Source organism: Aythya ferina (assembly GCF_964211825.1).
Source record: "Aythya ferina genome assembly, chromosome: 1".
In the NCBI taxonomy this organism is placed as follows: Eukaryota; Metazoa; Chordata; class Aves; order Anseriformes; family Anatidae; genus Aythya; species Aythya ferina.
In genome coordinates this window covers 94040319-94063601 of record NC_140296.1, presented here as the reverse complement: position 1 = coordinate 94063601, position 23283 = coordinate 94040319, and the positions used below count along the sequence as shown (strand labels likewise).

General features: G+C 37.5%; 2 protein-coding genes across 5 annotated transcripts; one reads left to right on the top strand and one right to left on the bottom strand.

The window, feature by feature from the left end:
- The first annotated feature begins 50 nt into the window (after positions 1-50).
- GET1 (guided entry of tail-anchored proteins factor 1) lies at positions 51-7140 on the top strand. 3 transcript variants are annotated; one of them, XR_014698145.1, is made up of 6 exons: positions 51-188; positions 1564-1729; positions 3168-3235; positions 4108-4222; positions 5477-5669; positions 6284-7140. XR_014698145.1 is itself a non-coding variant. In XM_084536464.1 (5 exons), exons 1-5 carry the CDS (start codon positions 99-101, stop codon positions 5548-5550), a joined length of 513 nt encoding a protein of 170 aa, XP_084392590.1. In that variant the 5' UTR covers positions 51-98; the 3' UTR covers positions 5551-7140. The 3 variants fall into 3 exon arrangements, 2 of the variants coding, with proteins under 2 accessions (XP_084392590.1, XP_084392591.1); XM_084536464.1 differs by having other exon boundaries at positions 5477-7140; XM_084536465.1 differs by having other exon boundaries at positions 79-161; positions 5477-7140.
- Positions 6678-23076, bottom strand: LCA5L (lebercilin LCA5 like). Of its 2 annotated transcripts, XM_084536410.1 has the most exons (7): positions 21881-23076; positions 18442-18977; positions 16784-16921; positions 15275-15368; positions 11406-11515; positions 11001-11133; positions 6678-9295 (listed from the first exon to the last, which is right to left on the bottom strand). In XM_084536410.1, exons 1-7 carry the CDS (start codon positions 22077-22079, stop codon positions 8718-8720), a joined length of 1788 nt encoding a protein of 595 aa, XP_084392536.1. In that variant the 5' UTR covers positions 22080-23076; the 3' UTR covers positions 6678-8717. The 2 variants fall into 2 exon arrangements, with proteins under 2 accessions (XP_084392536.1, XP_084392537.1); XM_084536411.1 differs by lacking the exon at positions 16784-16921 and having other exon boundaries at positions 18442-18956.
- Positions 23077-23283: the final 207 nt, after the last annotated feature.

Genomic DNA, 23283 nt, shown 5'->3' with positions numbered 1-23283 from the left:
CGGCCGCCTCCCGCCGCTCGGCCCCTCGCGCAGGCGCTGTGGGGTGTTTGTTTTTTTTTTTGTGGTGGAGGGGCGGGGGGGCGGGTGTGACTCGCGGCATGGCGGAGAGCGGCGCGTGGCTGCTGGTGCTGAGCGCCGTGCTGGGCTGCAGCGCGCTCAAGGTCCTGCTGCCCTCCTGCTCCTCCGCCGTGAGTGACGTCACCGCCCCGCCCCGCCCCGCCGGCCGTTAGCCGCCATTTCGTTGCTGAGGGAGGGCCGGGGAGGGCGAGGGGTGCCCGTGAGGTGGGGGTGCCCCGTGAGCTGCTCTGTGGGATAAGCGAGTTGCCTTTCTGCTCGTGTCAATAAATCTGTGTTATATGGGGTGCTGCATGCTGTGGGATAAGGGATAAGAGTCCTTTAAAGCATAAATTAATGGTCCTTTGGGAGTCCACTCGGTGTTGCCACCCATGAGTAGTAAAACCCTCATCTCTCTGCTGTGGTTGGTGACAAAGTAATGGTCCGTTTGACTGCGCTACTGGTAACACGGCTTTTAGGAAAAATGGGCGACTGTGTTGAGAAAGCTAGGAGTATTTCCCAAACAACTGGAGGGGAAGAGGTGTTACATCCCTTGTGCTTTTCTTCCCGAGGTAAAAGAGTTCGTGAGCCAACCTCATGAAATGAAAGTGGAGAAACATTTTTATGTTAAAAAAAAAAAAAAAAAAAAAAGAGAGAAGATGATTGCTAACATGATGCGTTGCATTTTCACATTTCTGCCCCTGGAAATTAATTTAAAAAAAAAAGTATAAGAAAAGAAGATTGCGTTTAAATGCTTGGGTAATACATAGAAAGAAATAAATGGAAATTTGCATTTCTGCTCATAAGACATCAGTAAGATGCTGCGCCAGAAGGATCACAACTCAGATTCAGTTCTTGTGCTTCTGAGAGCCCAGGCTGTAATCTGTAATTGAGAGGAGTGGTTCCCAGTTTCTGAGCCTTATGTAATTGGTGAGGTCTGAAACCAGGCTCCTGTGAATAAAATTTGCCATGTTAATTAGTGCAGACCTATGCTGTGGTTCCTGAATCTAGAAATGGGAATGATGAGTATAAGGAGCATTGGTGGAGCTGGGGAGAGTAGTGATGAAAAGGACTGCTTCCCTGGTCCTCCTGCAAGTCTGTGATCCAAGAAGTTCAAGATGAGAATTGCAAGGAGGGAAGACAGCGCATTGGCTCAGGATGCAGGGACAGGGTCCTGGGTGGTTCAAAAGATCTCGGAAGGCAGCAGTGGGGAGATGAAGGCAGAAGTAGAAAAGGCAGTTAACCACAGTTAGAAAAGTTGAAAATCACTGCTTTATGGGATCAATTTTCTTTGACCCTTTTTGGTTTGTTTCTTAACTGAGAGAGTAAGATTTTTTGTCTCTTAGAACATGTTACACTTGTAAAGGTTTTCATGTGTATTGGTGAAAGGGTCTTGTTTTATGGGGGCTTTTGAGTACATAAACATGAGATGATGATTTATACATACTGATAGCAGAATTCTGGAATAAATAAATAAATAATAAGTGTTTTTATTTCTTTATTTTTTAGATATCCAGGTTGTTACAAAAGGATGCAGAGCAGGAATCCCAAATGAGAGCTGAAATCCAGAACATGAAGCAAGAACTCTCAACCATTAGTATGATGGATGAGTTCGCTAGATATGCCCGTCTGGAAAGAAAGATCAACAAGATGACTGACAAGCTTAAAACTCATGGTAGAGTGCAATGTTTACTCCCTTTTCTACTTCCTGAAAAAAAATAATAATTTTACAAACATGTTTTCATTTTTAAGTATATTTCTCTTTCAACTCTCCACCTCTCCTTATCCATCTCCATTGTTTCCCCCCCCTTTTTTTTTTTTTTTTTTTTTACCCTTTAATAGTGCATGGCTCTGTATGCATTGGTAAGGGAGTAATTTAAATACAAAATTTTTCTTACAAGGATTTTTTTCATCCTTCTCAGTAATGCCTATTTCTGGATCATGTTTTGAATAATTTGGCAAAGTCCTTTGCCATTAACGAAAGTAGTGTAGTAAGGCTGCATATCTTCATTGCAAAAGGATGAACTGCTTGGCTGGGGCTGTTTGGTTGCTGTGCTACAAAATGCTGGGGAGGAAGTGTTGATCTGTAAGGTAACCAGACGAGATCTTTGCTGTCATTTTGCAATCCCGTTTGACCAAACACAGTGGCTTTTACGATAAAGCTGTACTGGTGTGTCTCCACTGGGATGATCCATTATCTCATGGCAGAAAGTACACGTAAACCTTTGGCACCAGGGCTTTTGTTCTCGTCTTTGTCCAAACTCACTAACTGAACTTAATAAGATAGGAGAATACTTGCTTTGTCTGCCTCTTCTGTGCAGAATGCCGGGATGTTTATATGCTTCTTGCTCGGAGAAAGGACAGTCTTTACAACTGGCAGTTTTGAATTGTTGTCAGTAGCATTATTCTTTACCAATAATTTCAATTAAACTAGATTTGAGGAGTATACTTAGCAGCCAACAACGTTGTTCTAGAAAACTTCAGGGCACCGTTATGTTTGAAGATGTGCTGTCTTCACTGGGCTTCTCTACGCAGGTCTGGGGTTCTGCCAGAGAAGATGAGTAGGCATGAGAATTTTGGATATTGAATCTGGCAAAGATCGATTCAGTGCAGGAATAGTCTTGTTGTGAATAGGCTTTGACTGCGTTCCTGAATGAAATAAGGCAACAAGTGCATCTGCTAAAGCCATCATTCTCCCATTTTGTGAAAGGGGAAAACTTCTGTTATGGTCCATCTAAAGAAGGTTCTTAAATTAGACAACACAGTGACTGCTCTCATTTGGGAGCAGCATTCTTCATTATAGGTATCATTTCTCTGTCCAGGATTTCAGTGTTTTGCAACTCTTCATGGTATCATTAGTAAGAAACTCATATGTGATATGGACCTAGCACTTCTTTACTTTCAGTATACCTATGAGTCCTTTCAAAAGAGATTTTTAAACAGTTATGTTTAAACTGATGTTTAAAAGTAACGTGATGTGATGTTTAAACAGGTATGTGATGTTTAACAGTAATGTCCTGATTTGAATACTGTAATATTAACAATTTACTAGTTTTATGTAAGTATAATTTACTATTATACATAATGCAGAGTAATATTTTTTCTTTCAACAGTGAAAGCACGAACTGCCCAATTAGCCAAAATAAAGTGGGTTATAAATATTGTATTCTACATCTTACAAGTAAGTAAATATTTTATTACCAGTACAAGCTACAAACTAAATCCTTGGCAGTGTTACAAATCTCTTCTGCATTTGCTGGCTGTATAGTTCTGTGTCAGTTGTAGAGGTGTTTGGCATCCCAATGACACAATGCATACCAAACCGAAACAGTTTCTTGGATGTAGAAAGGGGAGATGCTGCTGATAGGGTCTGGTAGTTGTGGATGAAGGGAGTTTGGGATTTTCTTGAAGCTCTGTTTTTCTAGTTTTGAGATGACAAGATAGGAGTTTGTCATAGCTCTTCTATCATTGTTGTTTTGTTTTGTTTGTTTTATTTCTATGCAGTGTTAAAGAGACAGGAAAGTTCTGATAAGTGTATGTGTATATTTTGCTTCTGTTTTTGAAAATGTAAAATGTGCTTCAGCTGTGGATGCAAATCTCCTTTTACAGCTGCCACACGTTTACGCACAGCGCCTCAGCAGATTATCTCTGTAGTTCAGACTTGATGCCAAAGAATTGTCAAATAAGGAGAAGAGTGCTTAACCTGAAAATGTATTTTGGGTAATGTGAAAGCCAGTTGGATTCCTAGCAGACAAGGATTAGGGCTAAAAACAGTCATCAGAATATAACAATTTGTATTACTATTTTTTTCCAGACTAGATTTGACCCAAGGTCTCACAAGAAAGCAGTAGCTTTTAGTGTCTTACTGCTACCTGTGTGTCAAGTTAAGGTCATACCAGGTTTAAAAATGTTTTGAATTTGTTTGAGAATAATGTATAATATCAGAGAAGCTATATTCTTTCATTAGAATTTGAGATTTACTGATGCAAAACAGCAGTAGGAATCTACTTTGATGTGTATTGTTACTGAAGCTAACAAAAATTTCCACTCTAGGCTGCCCTGATGATCTCTCTCATTTGGAAATACTACTCTGAGCCTGTTACAGTGCTTCCAAGCAAATGGCTCGCTCCACTGGAGCGCTTGGTAGCCTTTCCTACTGGGGTGGCAGGTAAGGACATTTTACAGGGTATTTTACTGTAGAAAACGTACTTCCCAAGCCCATATGGATGCCAAGAATGTAATGGAGCAAGCATGGACTCAAAACACTGCTTCTGCACATTTTGTAATAGCAATGTGGGGAGTTTGAGACATTCTTTGCCATGCGTTCAGATCCTATGTAACTCTCAATGAAATGGGATATTGGTCTTTTTTAGATCTTCTCAAACAGAGCAGTTTTATCTTAATATGGAATACACTCTTGAGAAGATTTCAGAAGTATTTTTATATTAAGGAATCCACTGAATTAGTGGAACTGGGTTTAAAAATGGGCAAATACTTCATAGGTCTGGATCACTTACGTGTGTTTCTTATAAACTCCAGAGGTTTCATAGCAGTGGGACCCTAGAATGATTGAGGTTTGCTCTCCTCTGGTTGGCACTTTGTGTCCTCTGTTCCAACCCTTTTTCTCATAGCATTTTTCATAGAACCATCACAGAATCATAGAATATCCTGAGTTGGAAGGGACCCCATTTTTATTGCATTTTTACTTACTTAAATCCTTCTCTTTTGGTCAGTTTGACGAATTAATGATCAGAAGAATATTATGAATTGTAGATGCTGGTTTCTGAGTGAAACGTGTGCTGGCTGTATGCCAAAGGGATAAATAGAGAGGCAGAGTGACAGGACAGTGTAGTACGGCAATCTGCCATGAAGCTGAAATGCTGCTCATGAATCTTCGAATTAGGCTTTTAAGATCCAGCTGCCTTAGAATGAATTCCATATTACGTTGTTGTTGTACCATCTTTAATAGCTGTCTAAGGAATCGTTTGTATCCAGCATGCTGGATTACTGCACAAGATGAGTCTGCTTCTGTGCAGGGTAGAGGAGCAGTTTCTGAACTCTCTAAAGTTTCTGAATTTAGGTTCCAAAGTGTTCTGGTATTTGCCATGCCTTTGATTTCAGTGACTTACGCATTTTTTCTTAGGTACACAGTGAATGTTTTTAGAAGTTGTGGGTTGTATATACCACACTTTGGCTCACAGTCGTGTTATTTGGTGCTCTTCTCCCTAGCCAGTCTTCAGGCTTTCTCAGAACCAGCGTGGGGTTAACTGCTGTCCCACATATCTAGACAGAAAGATGCTCTGTTCCCATTGACCTCATAATTCTGCGTTTCATGTTTGACACTACAGGGTTGTTTTCAGAAGCTGGCGTGCTTTAGGGTTACTGATGCAATAACTTCAGTCGTGTTTTGTGTCTCTTTCAGGTGGTGTTGGAATTACCTGTTGGCTTGTGGTTTGTAATAAAGTTGTCGCTATCATGCTTCACCCTTTCAGCTGAAGAAATCCCAGTAATCCATGGAGTCCTAAACTACATTTTCATTATTGCTGCTTAAAAAAAAAAGCATTTGTCTTTTGTGACAGGCCAGCTCTGAGATACCTTGTTGTTGCTTCAGTCAGGTATCAGTCCGCATTCCTTTTGATATATTGATTTATTTGATTTTTTAGTTTGTTCTTCAGTTTTGTAATCAGCAATGTTCAAAGAAAGGCATTGCTATTTATAAAACCTCACTTTGACAAGTATGAACGATCATGGTTCTGCCATGAATCAGACTTGTCATGGCATATTCACCCAAGTCTAGAAGTGTTTGATTTTTATAACTGTTAGGGTGGAAATGCACTGGCACTAGAAATTATTTTTGGAGCTTTGTTCATTCTTTGTTGTATAATATGGCAGTTTCACCCAAAGCTGGGTTTGTACTTGGTGATGTGGTTCTAGGTAGAAGTTGTAGGTGATCTGGTTGGCTTAGAGCAAAACAGAATTTATTTCCTCCTTGGTTTTTGTTTTTCTTAGTCTAGAATTGGGGTATTCTCGGACTGTCTTAGAAAATACTACTGATATACATGCAGAATCAACCTTTTATCTCTTAAGTGACTTCCTCAGTTGCCAAATACAGAACAGCTGGCGACTTTTTCCTCACAGAATTTTAAAATTCATTGAACACTTGAACTTTTTCCTACTTTTATTGATAACTGATCTTTCTTCCTTGACATTTTTTCTGCTTCCCAAACAGCGAGTATCACTGATAGTGCTTCCTTCCATGTTTTGGGAAGAAAGGTCTGGCCAACCTTCTCAAGCTCCACATTAAGAAAGTAAATGACAGTGCTGTTCCTGCATTCCTGGGAGCTACATTCCCAGGGTTTCGGCACGTATTAATGACAGTCTGGGACAGTCCAAAACAGCTATGTAAATGTAAAAAGGCAAATGAGTGATTTAACTACCTGAAGTAGCAACAGAATGCTAGCAAGCAAAAGGAGGAGGTAAAACAATTTTCTGTTTCATAGTAAATGCTTCTTGCTGTGTATAGGTAAACAGCCACAACATTTTGAATATAAGGAGAACAAAATTCTTCCGGGTACCATGTCTGTAGAACAGGGATGAAGCTGTGCTACCTCCCGTGCTGCGGTGCTACCCACAACCCTGCCCTTGGGGTTCCACAAGACAAAGCAGTGGTTTTATAAAGCTCTTCTGCACCTCCCTTTTCTGATGCGAGCCTGAACAAAACTTGATGGGCACCCTTCCCTCTTCTGCTGGGCTTTGGGATTCTGGTTCAGCTTCCCACTCTGTACAGTGTTGTGTTATTCCAGGTCCTTTGCCTTCCTGCGGGAAGGCATTAGGGCCCCTCCATAATTAGCATTGTATTTAGAAATTAATTCAAAAGGTCATGATACAGTTTCTGTGTCTGTGTATATGTACGTGAAATGTTTTGATTTTTTAAATGTTAATTATTGATTTTTTTATATTAAGGATTACATTTAGCCAACAGAAAACTGAATGCATTAAATATCAACAAGAAAAAAATGTCAGGATTCAGTCTGTTATGTGTAATGGTGGTTTTATTCATGAAATAAAGCTGTTTGGTCCATCTCAGGTTTTCTAATCAATGCTTTTTTAATGTTACAGTTTTCCTAAACAAAACAAAGCACAAATAGAACCCACCTATGTTTTTACCTAAGGAGGTACCGTTGGAATCCAAATCCACACATTTTTTTATAAAGTATTCAGAACAGATCTTTCTAACTGTGACACTGATGTATTTCTGACTCTAAAGATGTGAGTAATGGTATTTCCACTTAGCTTGTTAGAGAGTGTAACACAGTGAAGTCAAGAAAAGCACTATCTTTTAAAATATTCTGAATGGTGTTTGCTCTTTATCCACACTTAGCATGAGGTAATCAAATACGCAGTGTGGTGGAAGCTCTAGTCAAACATTGGAGTAAGGGCAGAGAGGTTTTTTGTGACTTAGACAATACAAACAGGATTGTTGCTGTGCTTGTTTACTCTTGACTTTGGTGGCAGCAAGAAAGACATTATAGAAGTATTAATAGTACATAATGCAGTCAAAAGAGTGTTTTTCCTTTAAATCACTTTTTAAATCTGTACACTGCACAGCTCAAGTACTACTTCAAAATTGAAGAAAAGTATGCTTCGAGTAGGTTCAGATCATAATATCTTAATAGCCTTTAAAAGCTTTTGTGGTGTGTTTTTTTTCCCTTTATGTAAAATTCAGTAAAAAAATACAGATTTTTTTTCCTAGCTTACATTTTAGCAAACATCTCATGAATTACTATGAGGAAGAAGACATAATCCTCCTACCCTCACTTACATAACCTCAAACATGAGATTTTTAAAGGCTTTTAGAGAATTGGATATGCCTGACTTCTCCAAAACAATACTTTGCTCTTGTACATTCATCTTTGGATGTCAGCTGTGGAAGTTTGCAGGCAAACTGCTTTGATAAGTTTGAACAGTGGAAAAGAATGAAGCTTTAGAGCTCTATAATGCTAGTGAAAACAACGTAATAGCAAATTATTATGTGTGAATTCTGGAAGCTAGTTCAGGAGTGAAGGAAATAAAAAAAAATATTTTCTTTTAGTGCGCTGTTGGTACTAATCCAGTAACAAACCTTCTGAAAGCAGACTACAACTAGCTAACAAATAGTCAACTTCAAAACTCAAACTGCAGAGAAAACACACACAAAAAAGGAAATTTCCCAAAAAGGACCTACTTGGACACCTCTTGATAACAGGTAAACATGTCATATTTGGTAAGGCACTCATGGTTGCTAAGGTGCATACATGTGCACAAAAACTAAAATAATGTTCTGCTGTGACAACTGATTTGCCTGTCTTTTTTGAAGAATCATTGAAAGAAATTCTAAAAAGTTGAAAGATTTAATGTGTTTTATGACATTAGAAACATTGTTTCATTAGGTTTAAAAGATTTAAAGTGCTGTGTGTTTTAAGAGGAACGATATTTTGATGTATTTACTGAATATCAAAATAATTTGTGTATTCTTATGAGGTTATTCATAATGATTTCATTGGTGTTGGACACTACATTGTAAAGTAGTGTTGGTGGTTTAAAATTTGGCTTGTGTAGTCATGCATCCCTTCACTGCTTTCTCTCTCCTCTCCTCTCACGCTTGAACTTGAATGGTTGTCTTTTCAAACACAGCTTGGCCCAAAGAGCTCTTTCATAAGACCCTTTTTCCTCTCCGCGAATGTCTTGTGAGCACAGCCTTCTGCTTCAGCTGAACTGTCCCTCTGCTTGGTTTTCGTGGCTTTACCAAAAGATGGTTCACACAGCCCAAATGGATTTTTCACTTTGGAGTCAAGTCCTTCGCTGCAGTCCTGACGTGCATGTCTGTGGTTGCAGTGACTGCACTTCCTGGGTTTTGTACCTGATGTAGGAATCCCATGGTGCAAATTTTCAGTGGCTTCTGAGAACATGTACTGTTTCTTCAGCCTAGTGGGTGATTTGTTTCTTGGACCTGGAGTTACAAATTTACTCCCTGCCTTCCCACTGTTAGTTAGTTGTTCATCTAACTTTTTTTCTTTTTCATATTCTTCCACCACATCTTGATCTTGACTGTTCTCTTTTACACTGTCAGTTAGAGGAGCGCCTTCAGCTTTTATCGTCTTGTTCAGTTCCTCTTTAAGAAAGTCTCTCTTTCTTTCTTCTTGTTTCATAAATTCCAGACGAGTGTGTTCCTCTGTCAGTGGTTTGTCTTCCTCTAAATATTCTGAAATGGAATATTGTGGTTTTTAGGAATGTTCTTAAATTGGCTAGGATCACAAACTGTCATGAAGCATTAATGAGAGCACATTTTACTTCGTTATTTCATTTCTTAAGTTGTTATTGATGGCTCTTCAGCCTTGAGGGTTGTGACGGTGCTATTTCCTAATACATATAACAGGATGGAGCAAGATTTAAGCAAGATCATTTTCATTGACCTTTTTCATGACACCTAAATGAATTAGCATGCAAATATAATCTGTATTGAATATGTTATGGTTTCTTAAAGGCTAAATATAGTAGCAGTATGGTTATGTACAAAGTGTCAGGGAAACCACATGAGATCTAAACTCTACTTAACATTTTATTACTATAAAATGGAACTTAAATATAGGTATGCTTTTCTTTCCCTTAGTGGACAGCATGCTTCTTGCAGAGAGCAGAATATCTTGTAGTTTTCTAAAATATACCGGAGTTGGATCCACTTTTTAATGGCAAAGGTATGTGTCCGCTGAATGCCTACAAAATGCATTTCTCTGCTACAGGGGACAATTTGTAATAGCTCTGTGCTTTGGAGAGACTCAAAAGAGTACCTCCAGAATGAGGCAGAGTCCAAGCTTAAAGGAGAAGTAGGTAGTTGCAATAATGAAAATAACTAAGTAAGATTTCAATAAGTCAGTCAAATACCAGCAGTGGGAGAAAGCCAGAGGAGAGACCGGCAAATGGGAGGTAAGAGTTTTGCAGTCAGAATCAAAAGACCTGAGTTTTCTGTCAGTTTTAACAGGGGATTTGAAATACACAGGGTGACTTCAGCTATATGCTTGGGTTCATGTGTGGGCTCAGGAAAGGCTTCAAGCTGAGAGGATAGAATACAACGTACAGGAGTTAAAGCTTTCCAGGTTACTAGCTCTGTTACTAATCTAGTAAGTGACCTCACCAACCTGTTAGACCTCTGTAAATGTGTCGCCTTTAGGTCACATCATGTCTACCATTTGTGAAGTATTTAGCATGATGGCACTCAGATCTCAGTTGTATATAAAACCCTCACTATAAAAATATGTATCTGTATATATTTTTAGAAAGAAAAAAAAAAAGTGAGCCAATGCATCTGTTTCTTTATCTGTTTCTTCTGTTCTGTAGAATCCCTTTGAAATAAAGTTCTTTATACATGTAGATAGTTCCTCACATATAGTCTTTATATGAGATCAGAGTCGATGGCAACGATTTACATAAAATCTATTTACAGTGATCATTGTAATGAGGAGATACTCCCAGCCCTTGAAGAACTGCTCTTTTCCTTTCTTAGCAATTGATCCTGAGACAGAATTGATCTATTGACATTCATTATGATGACGATTCACAACCAACAATTTGAGATCAGTATTTGATTAGTGGGAAGTTAACAGGCAACCATTAACTGAAGTATATTTTTACAGATGAAGCACTGAATTTTTACCAACATCATCAGGAACTGCTTTTAGAAGTACATCAGTATAACGATGCTTTATACTGTGGAGCTGATCTGCTGTCAGTGTAGCACCACCAGCAGCTGGGTTTCAGCGATTTTTAAAATTTACTGCTTTGTAGAGCTAGTTACTGACACTCAGGTGCCAGCTAACAGCTGGCAGACCCATGTAACTTAACCAACATCACCACATCATTCAACTTCTGAAAAGATCAAAGGTGTTTCCCAGGAAAATGTTAAAATGTACCTCTATGCCTTCTACTGAAAGGTTCCGGCTTTGGTATTCTCTTGGCTGATTCCTTCTCAGTTTTCTGTTGGGCATCTGTGTATGCTTCATTTGCTTTAGCTTTTTGGTTCTTATCTCCTGAAGGCTTTTTCACCTACAATTGACAACTAAAGGTAAAATACTGGGGAAATAACTTGTTTAGTGACTTTTTAAAGAATACGATTGGTGCAATACTTGTAAAAAGACTGATATTTTCTGTTAAGTTCCTTGTATCACAACTTCTGTCCTAAGTATTTTCTGTAATAATCATACAAAATGCATGTCATAAAAAGTTAAGATGACTGATAGGTCTGACACCAAAGCTGAGGAAGAACATGCAATTTATTTGAGAGTTTAAGCAAGGGATTGGATCCAGATCTTTCATACCTCTGATAGCAGAATTGGACTTTTTTCTGTTTCCTGGGTCTGGTGCTGTGGCAGCAGCAGTGATCTAAAACTCTGTTTATCTACTTGCACTGATGTGTTTCTGCTGAGACCTATTGAAAAAAAAAAGACAATCATTAGAAATGCAGCAGTTTCTGCAATTACATCATTGGTATAAATAAAAGATATGATTGATGACTAATAATACTGGTATGTGATCTAGGATTTAAGCATCATTTTGCGGTATGTCTTAAATGCCCTTTAATAAGGGAATTCTTTCTTACCAATCTGGCTGAAATTGGAACCCACACATAGTAAGAGGTAGGTTTTATTAGTTATCACCTGATGTTAATGAGAAGTTTAAGTGTGCATCAGCAAATCAAAATCTCACAACGGATCCTACATTTTGAATATGTATTCTTCTGTGTATTGCTATGCAAGAGTACAAACAATAAAAAGTGAGTAACATAGCTAGTGCACTCTTAGCTGAGTTTGATGCACGCATGTGCTGTGACTTTCCTGTTCAAGGATGTAATAAAGTTTCATTATCTAAGTTTTCTTGGATTTTGTATTAGAGACTTTGAATTCAGCTACCCAGAAGTTCGAGCATTTTCATCAGTACATCAGTGCATTGTAAATATACTTACACTTAGATCTACAAATATGTCATGAGCAGATAGGACACGTGAAGTCAAGATAAATGTGTCTATAGCCTAAAGGCCATATTGGCTTAATTTGTGTGGTAATATCCTAATGTAAATTTAACAGGTCTGGGAAAGGCTCCTACATTCAGATCTTACAGCGTATAACAAGCGTGCTTGCTTTCATGCCTTCTGACTCAGTTACTCACCTTGCTCAAAGTTAAGCATTTCTATAAGACTTTGTAGAACCAAACTTCAGGGGCAATACTTCACACTACCTGAAACATCACTGCTATTTGAAAAGGGATTCCAAGGGAGTGACTGAATGCTCCATTCAAATAAATACCTGAACGGAGTTAGGACGGGATGACAAGGGCAAGGCCAGTATATTGTTCTGTGATTCTATTTTTAGCGCGTTTTGACCTGAGTACAATAGCTAAGAAAGTTGTTAGCAAAGGAGCAAGACTGTGACCTTACCTACGTCAACATTCAACCTTACTCCCAGTTTTGATCTCTGAAATCAGAAGAAGAGTATCCACAAAAACGATGATCTTAACATGTTTGTAGTTTGGTGGTAATAAGGATGTTGATAACTAATTTGAGAATTACTTCTGAAGAAACGGCACCGATGATGTGGAGGGAAACTATTTTCTTTTTTGAACCAGTAAGTTTCCTCAGAAGCCTTTTGAACAGAAAACAACTGAACATTCCTCAGATCCAGAACTAGAGGGAGCTGTACCTCTAGATGAGCTGGTGTGACCTTCCAGCAACTGATCGTTTGCTCTCATGGACAGCAAACAATATTAACTAATTTGCTCAAAAGATCAATTTTATTTATGTATATCGAGCTTCCTGATACCATATCTTCAGTTCTTCATCTGGAGTGTTAAAAAATGCAGCCCCACAGTTGTTTTTTTCTTTCCTGCTAAGTAAAAATTTTTACAAATGCAGAAAGGAAAATAACTCTAAGAGGTAACTCTTTCCACATCTGCAAGAGGAAAATTCAGGCCAACAGTGAAAAGGAAAAACGATTCTCAGTAATTCCAGTTCTGGGTTTCTAAATCATCTGTTTCCATTAACTGGCAGAGAACGAAGCACTTATTGGGCAAAAATACCGAAACACCAGACAACTTTGCTGAGAACCTATTCACATTGCAAAATATCGGGTCTCTGTTCAGCTAAGCTAACTTAAGTAGTAATAAGTGATTTAATAGTGTAATTTAAATAACAATATTGTAAATGTCCACATATGAGTAAATTAAAAAACACACAGAGGGTGATGTGATGCAACTAAGGCTGGAATTCAGTGCTTCACAAAATAAACTTGTCTGACTTGGAATGCGAAGCAGGAATTTCTTTCTAAATCTTAAAACTTGAATTACCAACTTTATCCCTGTAGTTTACTTATCACTAATGCAGAGTAATAGATTTGCAAAAGCAATATATTAGGAAAGAAATAAGCAGTTGACTACAGTAAGACCTCATACTGATAGCATATTTCTAAGAATTCTGGGGGCATGTGCAATATTTCCAGAACTTGTTTGCTACCCAGTAAATTTTAAGTGCTCTTATGTACCCATGTGAAGAAAGTTCCAATTTCTCCTTCAATAAAGAAGCAGGAATATCTAGTATTTTAAAGAGGTGCTTAACCCAGGCAACTCAATGTTCAAATCATTATCCAAAAGTAAAGGGTATTAAGGTGGCTGTGCAGAAAGCTCTCCTACAGAATAGTGACATGATGTTTACAATTCTGAGTAGGAATTTAGATGTGGGGAAAGTACTAGAAATTTGTTATTTCCTGTATAAAAAACATCTATTAGTAAAGGCTGGATACTGCAACTAAAGTGTATGTCAATTACTAGAAATTTGTAAGTGTTTCCAGAATACTATCTGCTTCAACATTTTTGTCCCTGCAGAATACAGTGCGCATATGGGCAACAAAGCAGGTTTTGGCTTGTATGATTTGTGATTGTTTTCAGCTGCTGCGCCCTTAGGTCAAGGGGTCAGATTCACTTGTCAGAACATAGGTGCTATTTGAGATGCCCCAGAGTATCCAAGGTATCCACATAAGGCTGGCCAACATTACCCAGGAGCAATGGGACTCCTGTGTCCTTCTGGAACAGCTACGGGGCCAGGCAGTGTGCTAGGACATCTCAAATGCCACTGGATACCCATAATTAGGCAGCCGAATCCCACAGAAGGTACATGCACCTACTCTGGGAATGGTTGATAGACAAGATTGTGTATGGTAAATAATTCTGTCAAATACCTGTCTGAGTATCCATATGAAGGAAATACTGTTTAATAAAGACTTTTCTTCCTGTTGATAGAATTAACTTTCTATTATTTTATTCTATCTTTCTACACTATTTTAAATAACTTCAATTTTGTCGATGGAATTAATCGAGAGGGTATCCCATTACTGGGTTATGTTTGTTTGGTTACTTACACTAAATAACCAAAAGACTACTAAGGATAAGCACTCTGTTCTCTCAGATATGCTGACAGTATAACCATCAGATTAGCCTTTGAACTTTCTAAATCTTGTATCTGAAAACAACTCCTTTCCTTGCATCCCAACAAAACACAAGTTGCAGAGGCCTCAATAATGGGCATTGAAGTCTCTCTGCTATTTGTAAGCTACAGGGTTTAAGAAGTTTAAAAATGAGTCAACAGCTTTTAAAGACCCAACTAAATTCATTATTTTTGGTAATCTAAGGGCACTTTGAAAGTCTGTGCTAACACTAGCAACTTGCTACAGGGGGATTGGTCATGAGGTGCTTTGATTTAGTGAGACATGTTGTAGGAATTTTAACTCTAGATGACCACTTCTGGCCAAATCAAAATGAACAGCCTGAACAAAAAATAGGCTACAAAAACTATGTGGAGTGATAGCTTCATGCTCTTAAAAACAAACTGGCAAACATCTCTTGATGCAAATAGACACTTAAAATAGCAACACTATTTCACCGTCACTGTTAGAATACTAAACCTGTGTGTATCCTAAAGGTTATTCATGATGAAAATTGTGTTAAGTATTAAAAACAGGTCATGTATTTGTATTTATAGAATAAAGGAGCAAAAAACCAAGCACTTCTGTCTAAAGTGTATGTACGAGAATATTTTTAGCCTATATAAAAGTACCATATTGGCTTTTATTTTGCCATACACGTCCCAGTTATAAAATAATATTAAGTTTCACATAACTAAGGAAAATGATTATACTCTTACTCTTTTCATGAGGTACTGAATCACCTCTGTCCTTTGAGATTTTAGGCATCCGATTTGCATAGATATTTTTTACATAAAGTTGTCGATCCTTTTCCTAAGAATAAATGAATACAATTAAGTTTCTAGTATGCATTAAAAAATACCAAACTAATTTTCCTATGCTGGGAGAAAACTGACATCAATTCTGCTTTGTGCCAGATCATTTGGTGACTCTGTCATTTAATTAAACATGGACCAATCATTTTCTTTCATAAGCCAAATCAAAATTATCCATTTTTAAGGCTAAGAGCACATTTGTATACCTTTATAACACAATATTCAGAAGACGGAGCCTTCTGTAACATGACATAAACTTCAGAGGCACACTTTTAAAAATTGTTTTTCAAGAGTCCTGCTTCCATATTAAAATCTATCTTAAAAAAATAATAAATAAATAAATAAATAAATACATACGTAAATAAAATAAAAAAAGAGAGATTTCAGTAACATTCTCACTAAACAATTCTTAGTGTGCAAAAGGACCTGCATTTAATTTGGACATACAGGCTGATCTGAAAGGGAATTGTGTTTCTGGACACCTTGAATGGTCTGAATAAGCCAGGTGTCCAAAACTACAAATGTGTGAGTATAAACTCCGTTCTGGCACAAAAATAAAGTTAATAAGCACGACTGGTCTTTGTGGTAAAACAATAGAAGGCTTGGGGAATCTAAACATAACATTAAGAGAACTGAACACACACAGAAAACTGTGGAAAACACATGAAGTAGAAATATTTAGAGAAGTCTTAAGGTGTGAACTATACTTTAAAATAATTTGCACTCTGGAACAGTTTTCCATTAGTGTTCCCAGAACTGTAGTTATTCCCATCTTCCACAGTTCCATACATAGAACAGACTCTGTGGCAGGGAATTAGCAAATGCTGTTCAGGGGACATTGGCACAATGGGTACAGCACTGTACTTTCTTCTTCTCCCAGCAGCTCACTGGTTGCTCAGGTGCAACCCAGGATATTTGTTCTAGTGTGCGTTTAGTTTATAAATGTTACAGTAAGTGCTGAACTTGACATATTTCTCCACAAAATATTTGCATAAAGAACAAGCTGGAATTTGAAACAAACTCTTGAAATATTTACTTAAGTCTTTTTGTTAAACTTTAGTTTTCCAGGTGTTTGGCTTATTTTGATTTGAAAGTGTTTCTGTAAAGGAGCTCATAAAAAGTTATTAGATAGATATATTGGCCTACATCTATCCAAATGGTAACAGGTTGGTGGGGGTTGTGTGTTCAAATTGTGGTACATTAACCTGTTCCAATTAGCTACTGAACTACTATTAATTTTTGACAACAATTTCCGTATATTTTGAGGGTTTTTTTTTGGTAGACTATAGGAAATAGACTCAAACAGGAAACAAAAACTCTGTTAGTAAATAATAAATGAGGCAAAAAGAATAGATAAAATTAAAGACTTGAATCTTCCTGCAGCAGCAGAAACCTCTTTAGAATCTGGAATACCTTAATTTTTTGGTGAAGAGTGCTAATTTCCATTTGCAAGTTCTTTGTAATTATCCCAGCTTCAACAGCTTTTTTACTCTCCTCTGCCAGCTGACGACTAAAGGTGCTATTGTTCAACTTCAGCTGATTTTCTAGGCTCTTAAAAAAATTACATATTTTACAAGATGGATGTATTCAGCATGACCATTAAAAAAAATTCAATTCTTAACAGATCTAGAAAATAAGCACACTAATATAATGAAAAGTAAGCTTCTAATTATTGTAAACAGTGAATGACATTAAGGAGCATCTCAAAATTTACTTTAAAAATGAGCAAAAACTGGTTTAAAACCTCATTGTATTAAACAAAAAAAAAAATAGATATTTGGCATTCAAACATAAAAATTAAGCCTGTACAAGAATTAATGAAAACAATAACTTCTGAGACATTTTAAGACATTTCTGTTCACACTGAGATGTATAAACTATGGCATCATAAGGAGGTGTAAATGAAGAGTAGGTACTTTACTGAGTACTTTATCACCAGAACCCAGTGCCATGCACTGAAGTGATAGTTACTAAAATTGTAGGGTGGGAACCCAATCCTGCTAGCTTTTTATAGCTTCTCACTGGGACTTCTGTAAATAGAAAGTTTTCAAAACAGTGTCTGAATTCAGCTGTTTATATTTTCTTTCATGTAATAAAAGTATTTCAGACCTAGCTGTTCAAATGGTTGATTACCTGGCTCTTTATTTAATTCTGTGAATAATGTACCTCATAGAAAATAGAAATTAACCCCTGGAGGACAATGGAAATTTCATTCTTCTAGTTTTGTAGTAAAGAGCGTCTTCTTGTGAAAGGTTTGTTAAGACTAAAGATGCATGAAATAAAAAGGATAAAGTGAATTATTTCCTCTTAAACTCTGACTTGGCTTCTACTACAGTTGCATAAACCAGCCATAGGAACAACCCCAGAATCTACGACTCCAGACTGTTGCCTTATGCAGCAGCTGCCATCCAGCCAACTGCAGAGAGCAACATTACTTAGTGAAGTGAAGAGGGGATGTAGTTAAGCCCATGAACACCACATGAAAGGCAAAGTGCATGATCCAGGTAAGGCAGCTTCGGCTGTACAGGTAGCTCAGCAGCGGGCAGGTGGGCTCTGCCTGTCACTAACCCCAAGTTTGACCTGAATCATTGCTCGGCGAGGTCCACACCATTGCAGCTAGACTGCCCAAGAAAGCCTCGGTAACTCCACGCTGCTGGCAGGGAGCAGAGCAGCAAAGCTGGGATTAAAAAAAAAATAAATATTTGACGTTCTCTACCTTCAGCAAATAGGCATTGCCTGCTCTGCTGAAGATCACCTGCTCCATTGAAGATTGCTCTCCAGCTACATGCTATGCTTCTCACCTAATAGGGGCAAGACAGAGAACTTAAGTCTTAAAAATTGTTATTGCCAGATTTAATTAATTCACTCATTACTGACATTTTAAAATATTGGAAGGGGACCCCCTACTTTCATTTTTAGTACCTCATACTCTGGATTAAAAAGAATGCCCAGTGTTACAGGACCGTATCAAAATCATCAATGTGACAAGAAGAGCTAAAAATTTTCCACTGCTCATGCACAGAAACCTCTTCTTTTATACTTCTACCAATACAAACATAGGCACATACTACCTGTATTCTCTTATTATTCACTTCCATTTTTTCTGTAAGGACTGATAATTTGTGATAAAGTTCCTCTCTTTCTGCAAGAGCCTCATCTTCCGAAAGCATATGCAAGGCCTGCAAAGCATCTTTAGTTTTTAGCAGCTCTGCTTCAACTTTTCTGAGCTTCCTGGATGTGCTTCTTTCTTCCTTCTGAGACATCCTCAGATGTTGCCTTAAAGCTCTCACCTCACTGCAATGCCTTGCTAAAAGATCGGGCAAAACCCTTTCTGAATTTTCATATCCACTTATGGCCTTCAAGTGACGCCACTGGAGCTGCTTCAACACCTGGTTTTCTAAGTTTGATGTTCTTAATTTCTGTTGTAAATCAAATATTTCATTCTTCAGCTCTTTAATTTTGTGAACTCTTGCTGATAATATTCGCTGAGCCACTGTGTTTTTTTTCCGGGAAATCACATTATTCTGCAGGCTTAAAAATGAAGGATTCTGATGTGGTTTCTTCTTAGCTGGCAGTTTATTTCCTCCTGCATTCAGACCAAAGTAAACTGACATTGATATATAGCAATCATCTGAGACAGCAAAATCACTTACTTCTTTACTGCTCACATAAGCTCCTATACTACTCATCCAGGCTACTTACATGGTAGTACATTTGACAAAATACCCAAAATCTATACTAAGACACCAATGTTCAAGTATTTCATAGACAACTCCATTACAGATTTTATACCTGTGTGTGTATGTATTTATGTGGCTGTACTGTACTGTGGCTACCTAGGCTCCCTCCTTTCACTCTCAGGAGCCATTTTCATTTGAGAAATGCCATTAATAGCACGGCGTCATGCTCACTTTCCTTTAATAAGGGTAACTAAGTAGGTGTCGTCTTCTGGGGCAAACACCAATAAAACTCTGTGAATAATTTAGTGAAGTATGCTTATACAGTACACAGTACTCCGGTATCAACAGAAGCACTTGTTCCCTCTCTGTAAATATTCACCTAACTCATGTATTCATGATCTGGGGATTGATGAACCAAATGCATCCCATCTAGAAAGATTCCTAGAAGCATCAAGAGCAGGACCTACACCTTGAAAAGGGCATGACAGAAGAAAAATAACAGTAATCTACAGGTCTGCAAGCACTCAGAAACATGACGTCGTTAAATTTCTCTGCAGCTATGACTTCTAACCAGAACTTTTTTTTTCCTAGAACTTTTAAGTCAGCTTCAAATTGAACTAGGATTTTAACCCTTACATGCTTGTAAGCATAGAACAATTAAGCAGTTGTGTACGCTGCTTCTATACAGTAATTTAAAAAGATCTTTTTTGCCTTGCTTTCTAAGTGTATCACTGTCATTTGCCTCTCTGTCTGGCCAACGTTCTAAGTGAATTATTTTCATTTTCCTTTCCTGAAATCTAATTAGAATTTGAAAATAGTCAAGGCTGTAAATCTCTGTGTTTTCTTCTTTTTCAGGCACATACTCAGTTTCACTATAGTTCTCAAGGCATTCCAAGCTGTATTTTGCTGAAGTTTATAATAGTAACTTATAGATCAAATAACATTGTGAGTATAAACCACACAAGGTCCTAACCCCCAAAAATGAACAATTGAAAAGGACAGATTTTTTTTCAGAACTTCTGTTGAATTTGAGGGGTTTCTGCACACAAACTATTTAGGGGAGCAGGCCCTGACTAGAACACCCTGTGGCAGAAGGGAAGCAACATCAAAGGCACGGTGGGAAAAAGCAAAGTAGGACACTGCCTCTGGCAGCAGAAAGCCACATCCTCGCTCCTTTTGTGACTGCAGCTAGAACAGTGGAAAGCTCTGGAAGGAGTGTTACCTAGGAAGGCAGAGGTGAGTGGGACAGTGGCTTCTTTTGGGGGAAAGGTTCTTCCTGCAGCAGCACTTACTCCTGTCTTTCCACTTCCCTGCTGGGGACAGCTAGAACAGCCTACCCGCTCTCTGCAGCTTCTGTCCAGCTCTGGCACTCCCCTTCCTAGGATGCCTTGGACCTGACACTGATACCTGATTTTTAAGGCAGGAAGCTAAAAAGTATTGAAAGTGGTCAGATATATAATTTGGATACAATAAGTAGGCAGGTGGTGATGGAGTTGGAATGGCAGGAGAGACTGTAACAGGGGAAGGGCAGTTTATGTTTTTACTTGGGCTTTAAATGAATTAAGAAGGATTACCATGGAGATTCAAGTAAGCAGAGAAGAAATTATAGCAGTGACCTGAGGTCAGTGATGTTTAAGACCTTCTGCAGTGAGCAAAATTAACAGGTGCTGTGAAAAAAACAACTCATTAGATGTAAAAAACAAAGCAAATATGCCACTATCATGCCTGCATATTCTCTGCAATATGATTCCACTGCAGAAAGACTACAATAAGACCACAAATGCAGTCATGCAAATATTTGTAAAATGAGAACAACTGTTACAGTACTATTTTATTTTTTTTTCAGAATACAATGAGAGGATGTAAATCAAACTGGAAAATACCTTCCTGAAAAAAAAAAAAAAAAAAAAAAATGATGAAAACGCTGTGAAATCTATACAGGTCATACAGGGCAAAAAATGTGGGTTATAAGCATCTTCCTGAGAAACTGACCATACCAAGTAAACAAAAATGAACAAACAAAAATAATCACTTAAAATATCCAACACAGCTAGTAGCCAATAATATTTCTCTTAAAAACGATTCTAAAAACTGGTTATTTTTTTGGTCCTCTAGTTTCATGCCTGTCTGACTTGACACCAGCACGTAACTTACATAATAGAAAGATAATCAGCATTTCTTCTCTCCTTTTTGGTAGATCTAGATGAAGTTTCAAAGCTTAGGAGGAAAAAGGTCAATGGTTTGACATTTTTTGACCTTGTATGCTGGGATTTAGGAAGGTATAGGTCTAGAAATGAAAATATGCAGGATAGATTCTTCACTGTTAACATTTACATAGAGGTAATATACTTGTGCTCTATGGTCTTTCAGTTAAAGCATAAATTTAATTTTTACTTAACACACTACAATTAAGCTGGCGAAAACATGGTGTTTTGTGTTAAAAACAACACATTTGTGCAGAAATGTCATTTTTGAGTAACCTTCCTTAGGAAAGGCTTTTTCAGATTCATCATCTCACGAATGGTCAAAACCAGAGAAATTGGAATATTTGCTGGAGAGCTGTTTTAACAATGAGGAATAGACTATAGAGGCGTTCTTGCATCTCAGGTGATTATCCTGCTGCTTGGATCACTGAGCTTTGTGGAATAACTTGATAAGGAATCCCTACCTCTCTTTCTCCCCTTCCCAGTGTTCAAAACATGATTTAGTATTTTTATTCACTGTCAAAATATTTCCCTTGCCTTTCTAATTACTGAAAAAATGCCAAAAAGGGGAAACAGCCATATTTCTCAAGACAGTTTCGTTTGTCTACCAAAAGAAAACAAATTACCATTTTGTGAGAAGTTATGCTGTCCTTTTTTCTTCTTTTTCTTTTTTTCATCTTTTGGTGTTTTCTTTTCTTCAATTCCTGGTAGTTCTAAAGAATCACTGCTTCCAGCTGTTTCAGAGGACGTCATTGACAAAGCCCTCAGAACAGTTAGCGTGAGGATTTTTGCTTCCGTATTCTCCACTGCGTCGCATACAATCATTACCTCTGCTACAGCCCCTGCTTCTGATACTTCTGTGCTTTGGGGAATTGTGTGTCCCTGACTTCTCTGCCACACACGGACTTCCTATGACTTAGTATCTTCTTGCACTAAAATGGGGAGGAAACAATCATCCAAGTTCATCACTGTGTTGAGGTAGAAGTCTTAAAAATTAGCCTCTATAACCTATTAGGAATCATAATGTTTGTGAGTTGTTTACACTTAAATAATACTAAACAGTATGCAACTAAATTAAGCAGTGCTAAGAAATACTAATCCATTAAAATATTTCTGTAGTCTGTAGGAAGCAGCAGGTTTATTTACAGAAAGAATTGCAACATGAGATTCAATAGTTTTTATCTCAGAATTTACTGTAATACTGCCATGCGTTTTCTGAAGGTTTAAGAGAAGGCTTTCTAAAGGTTTATTACTGTTCAAATGTAATCAGATACCACAGTTTGTTTCCAGTAATGTACATATTTTCTCCATGATTAACATAATTTAAAAGAAGTGCAATTGTATTTATGTTCAATGTCAAAAAAGTGCTTTACAATATTAAAAAATAATTGTTTCTTAGGTCTCTAGATGCCAGATATTGATAGTATTTTTATATTATTTTTAGCTTTCCATTTATATTATAAAAATATCGTTTCATCATATTTTTCAATACTTAGATCACAAATCAGATCACAAAGTTAAGTTATGCTTTAAAATAGGAAAAAATCTTAACTGGCCTAGTAACCCTGTAAGCAGAGGATGTAGCAGCACATAAAACTTTACAACAGAGTATTTTATGATGAAATAAAAGTTTTTTTGAACTCTTGTGTGTTGTTTATTTTATCTATTTTCAAACAAAATCAATCAAACAAATTTTAAAAACTTCCTTAAAAAAACAACTTCCCAATGTAATCAAAGTATCTCTACACAATTTCAGAACAACCAGTACGGAAAACTCTCCTGTTGCTTAACAAAGGCAATTTTTTCACATTCTAACTACACTTAGTACATTTGTTTGCTTTTGAAAATGCTGTAAAAAATTTGACGACATATCTAGGTACTCACACAACTCTGAAAATACCACTTGAAATGCACTGTTGTTGTCAAAGATGTGGAGATCTTATTTTGTTTATGTTCTAAGTAGCATTGCTGCTTCCTTTGGGGCTGTCTTTTTTCAATAGTCAATTTACAAATAAAGCGATTATTCCTA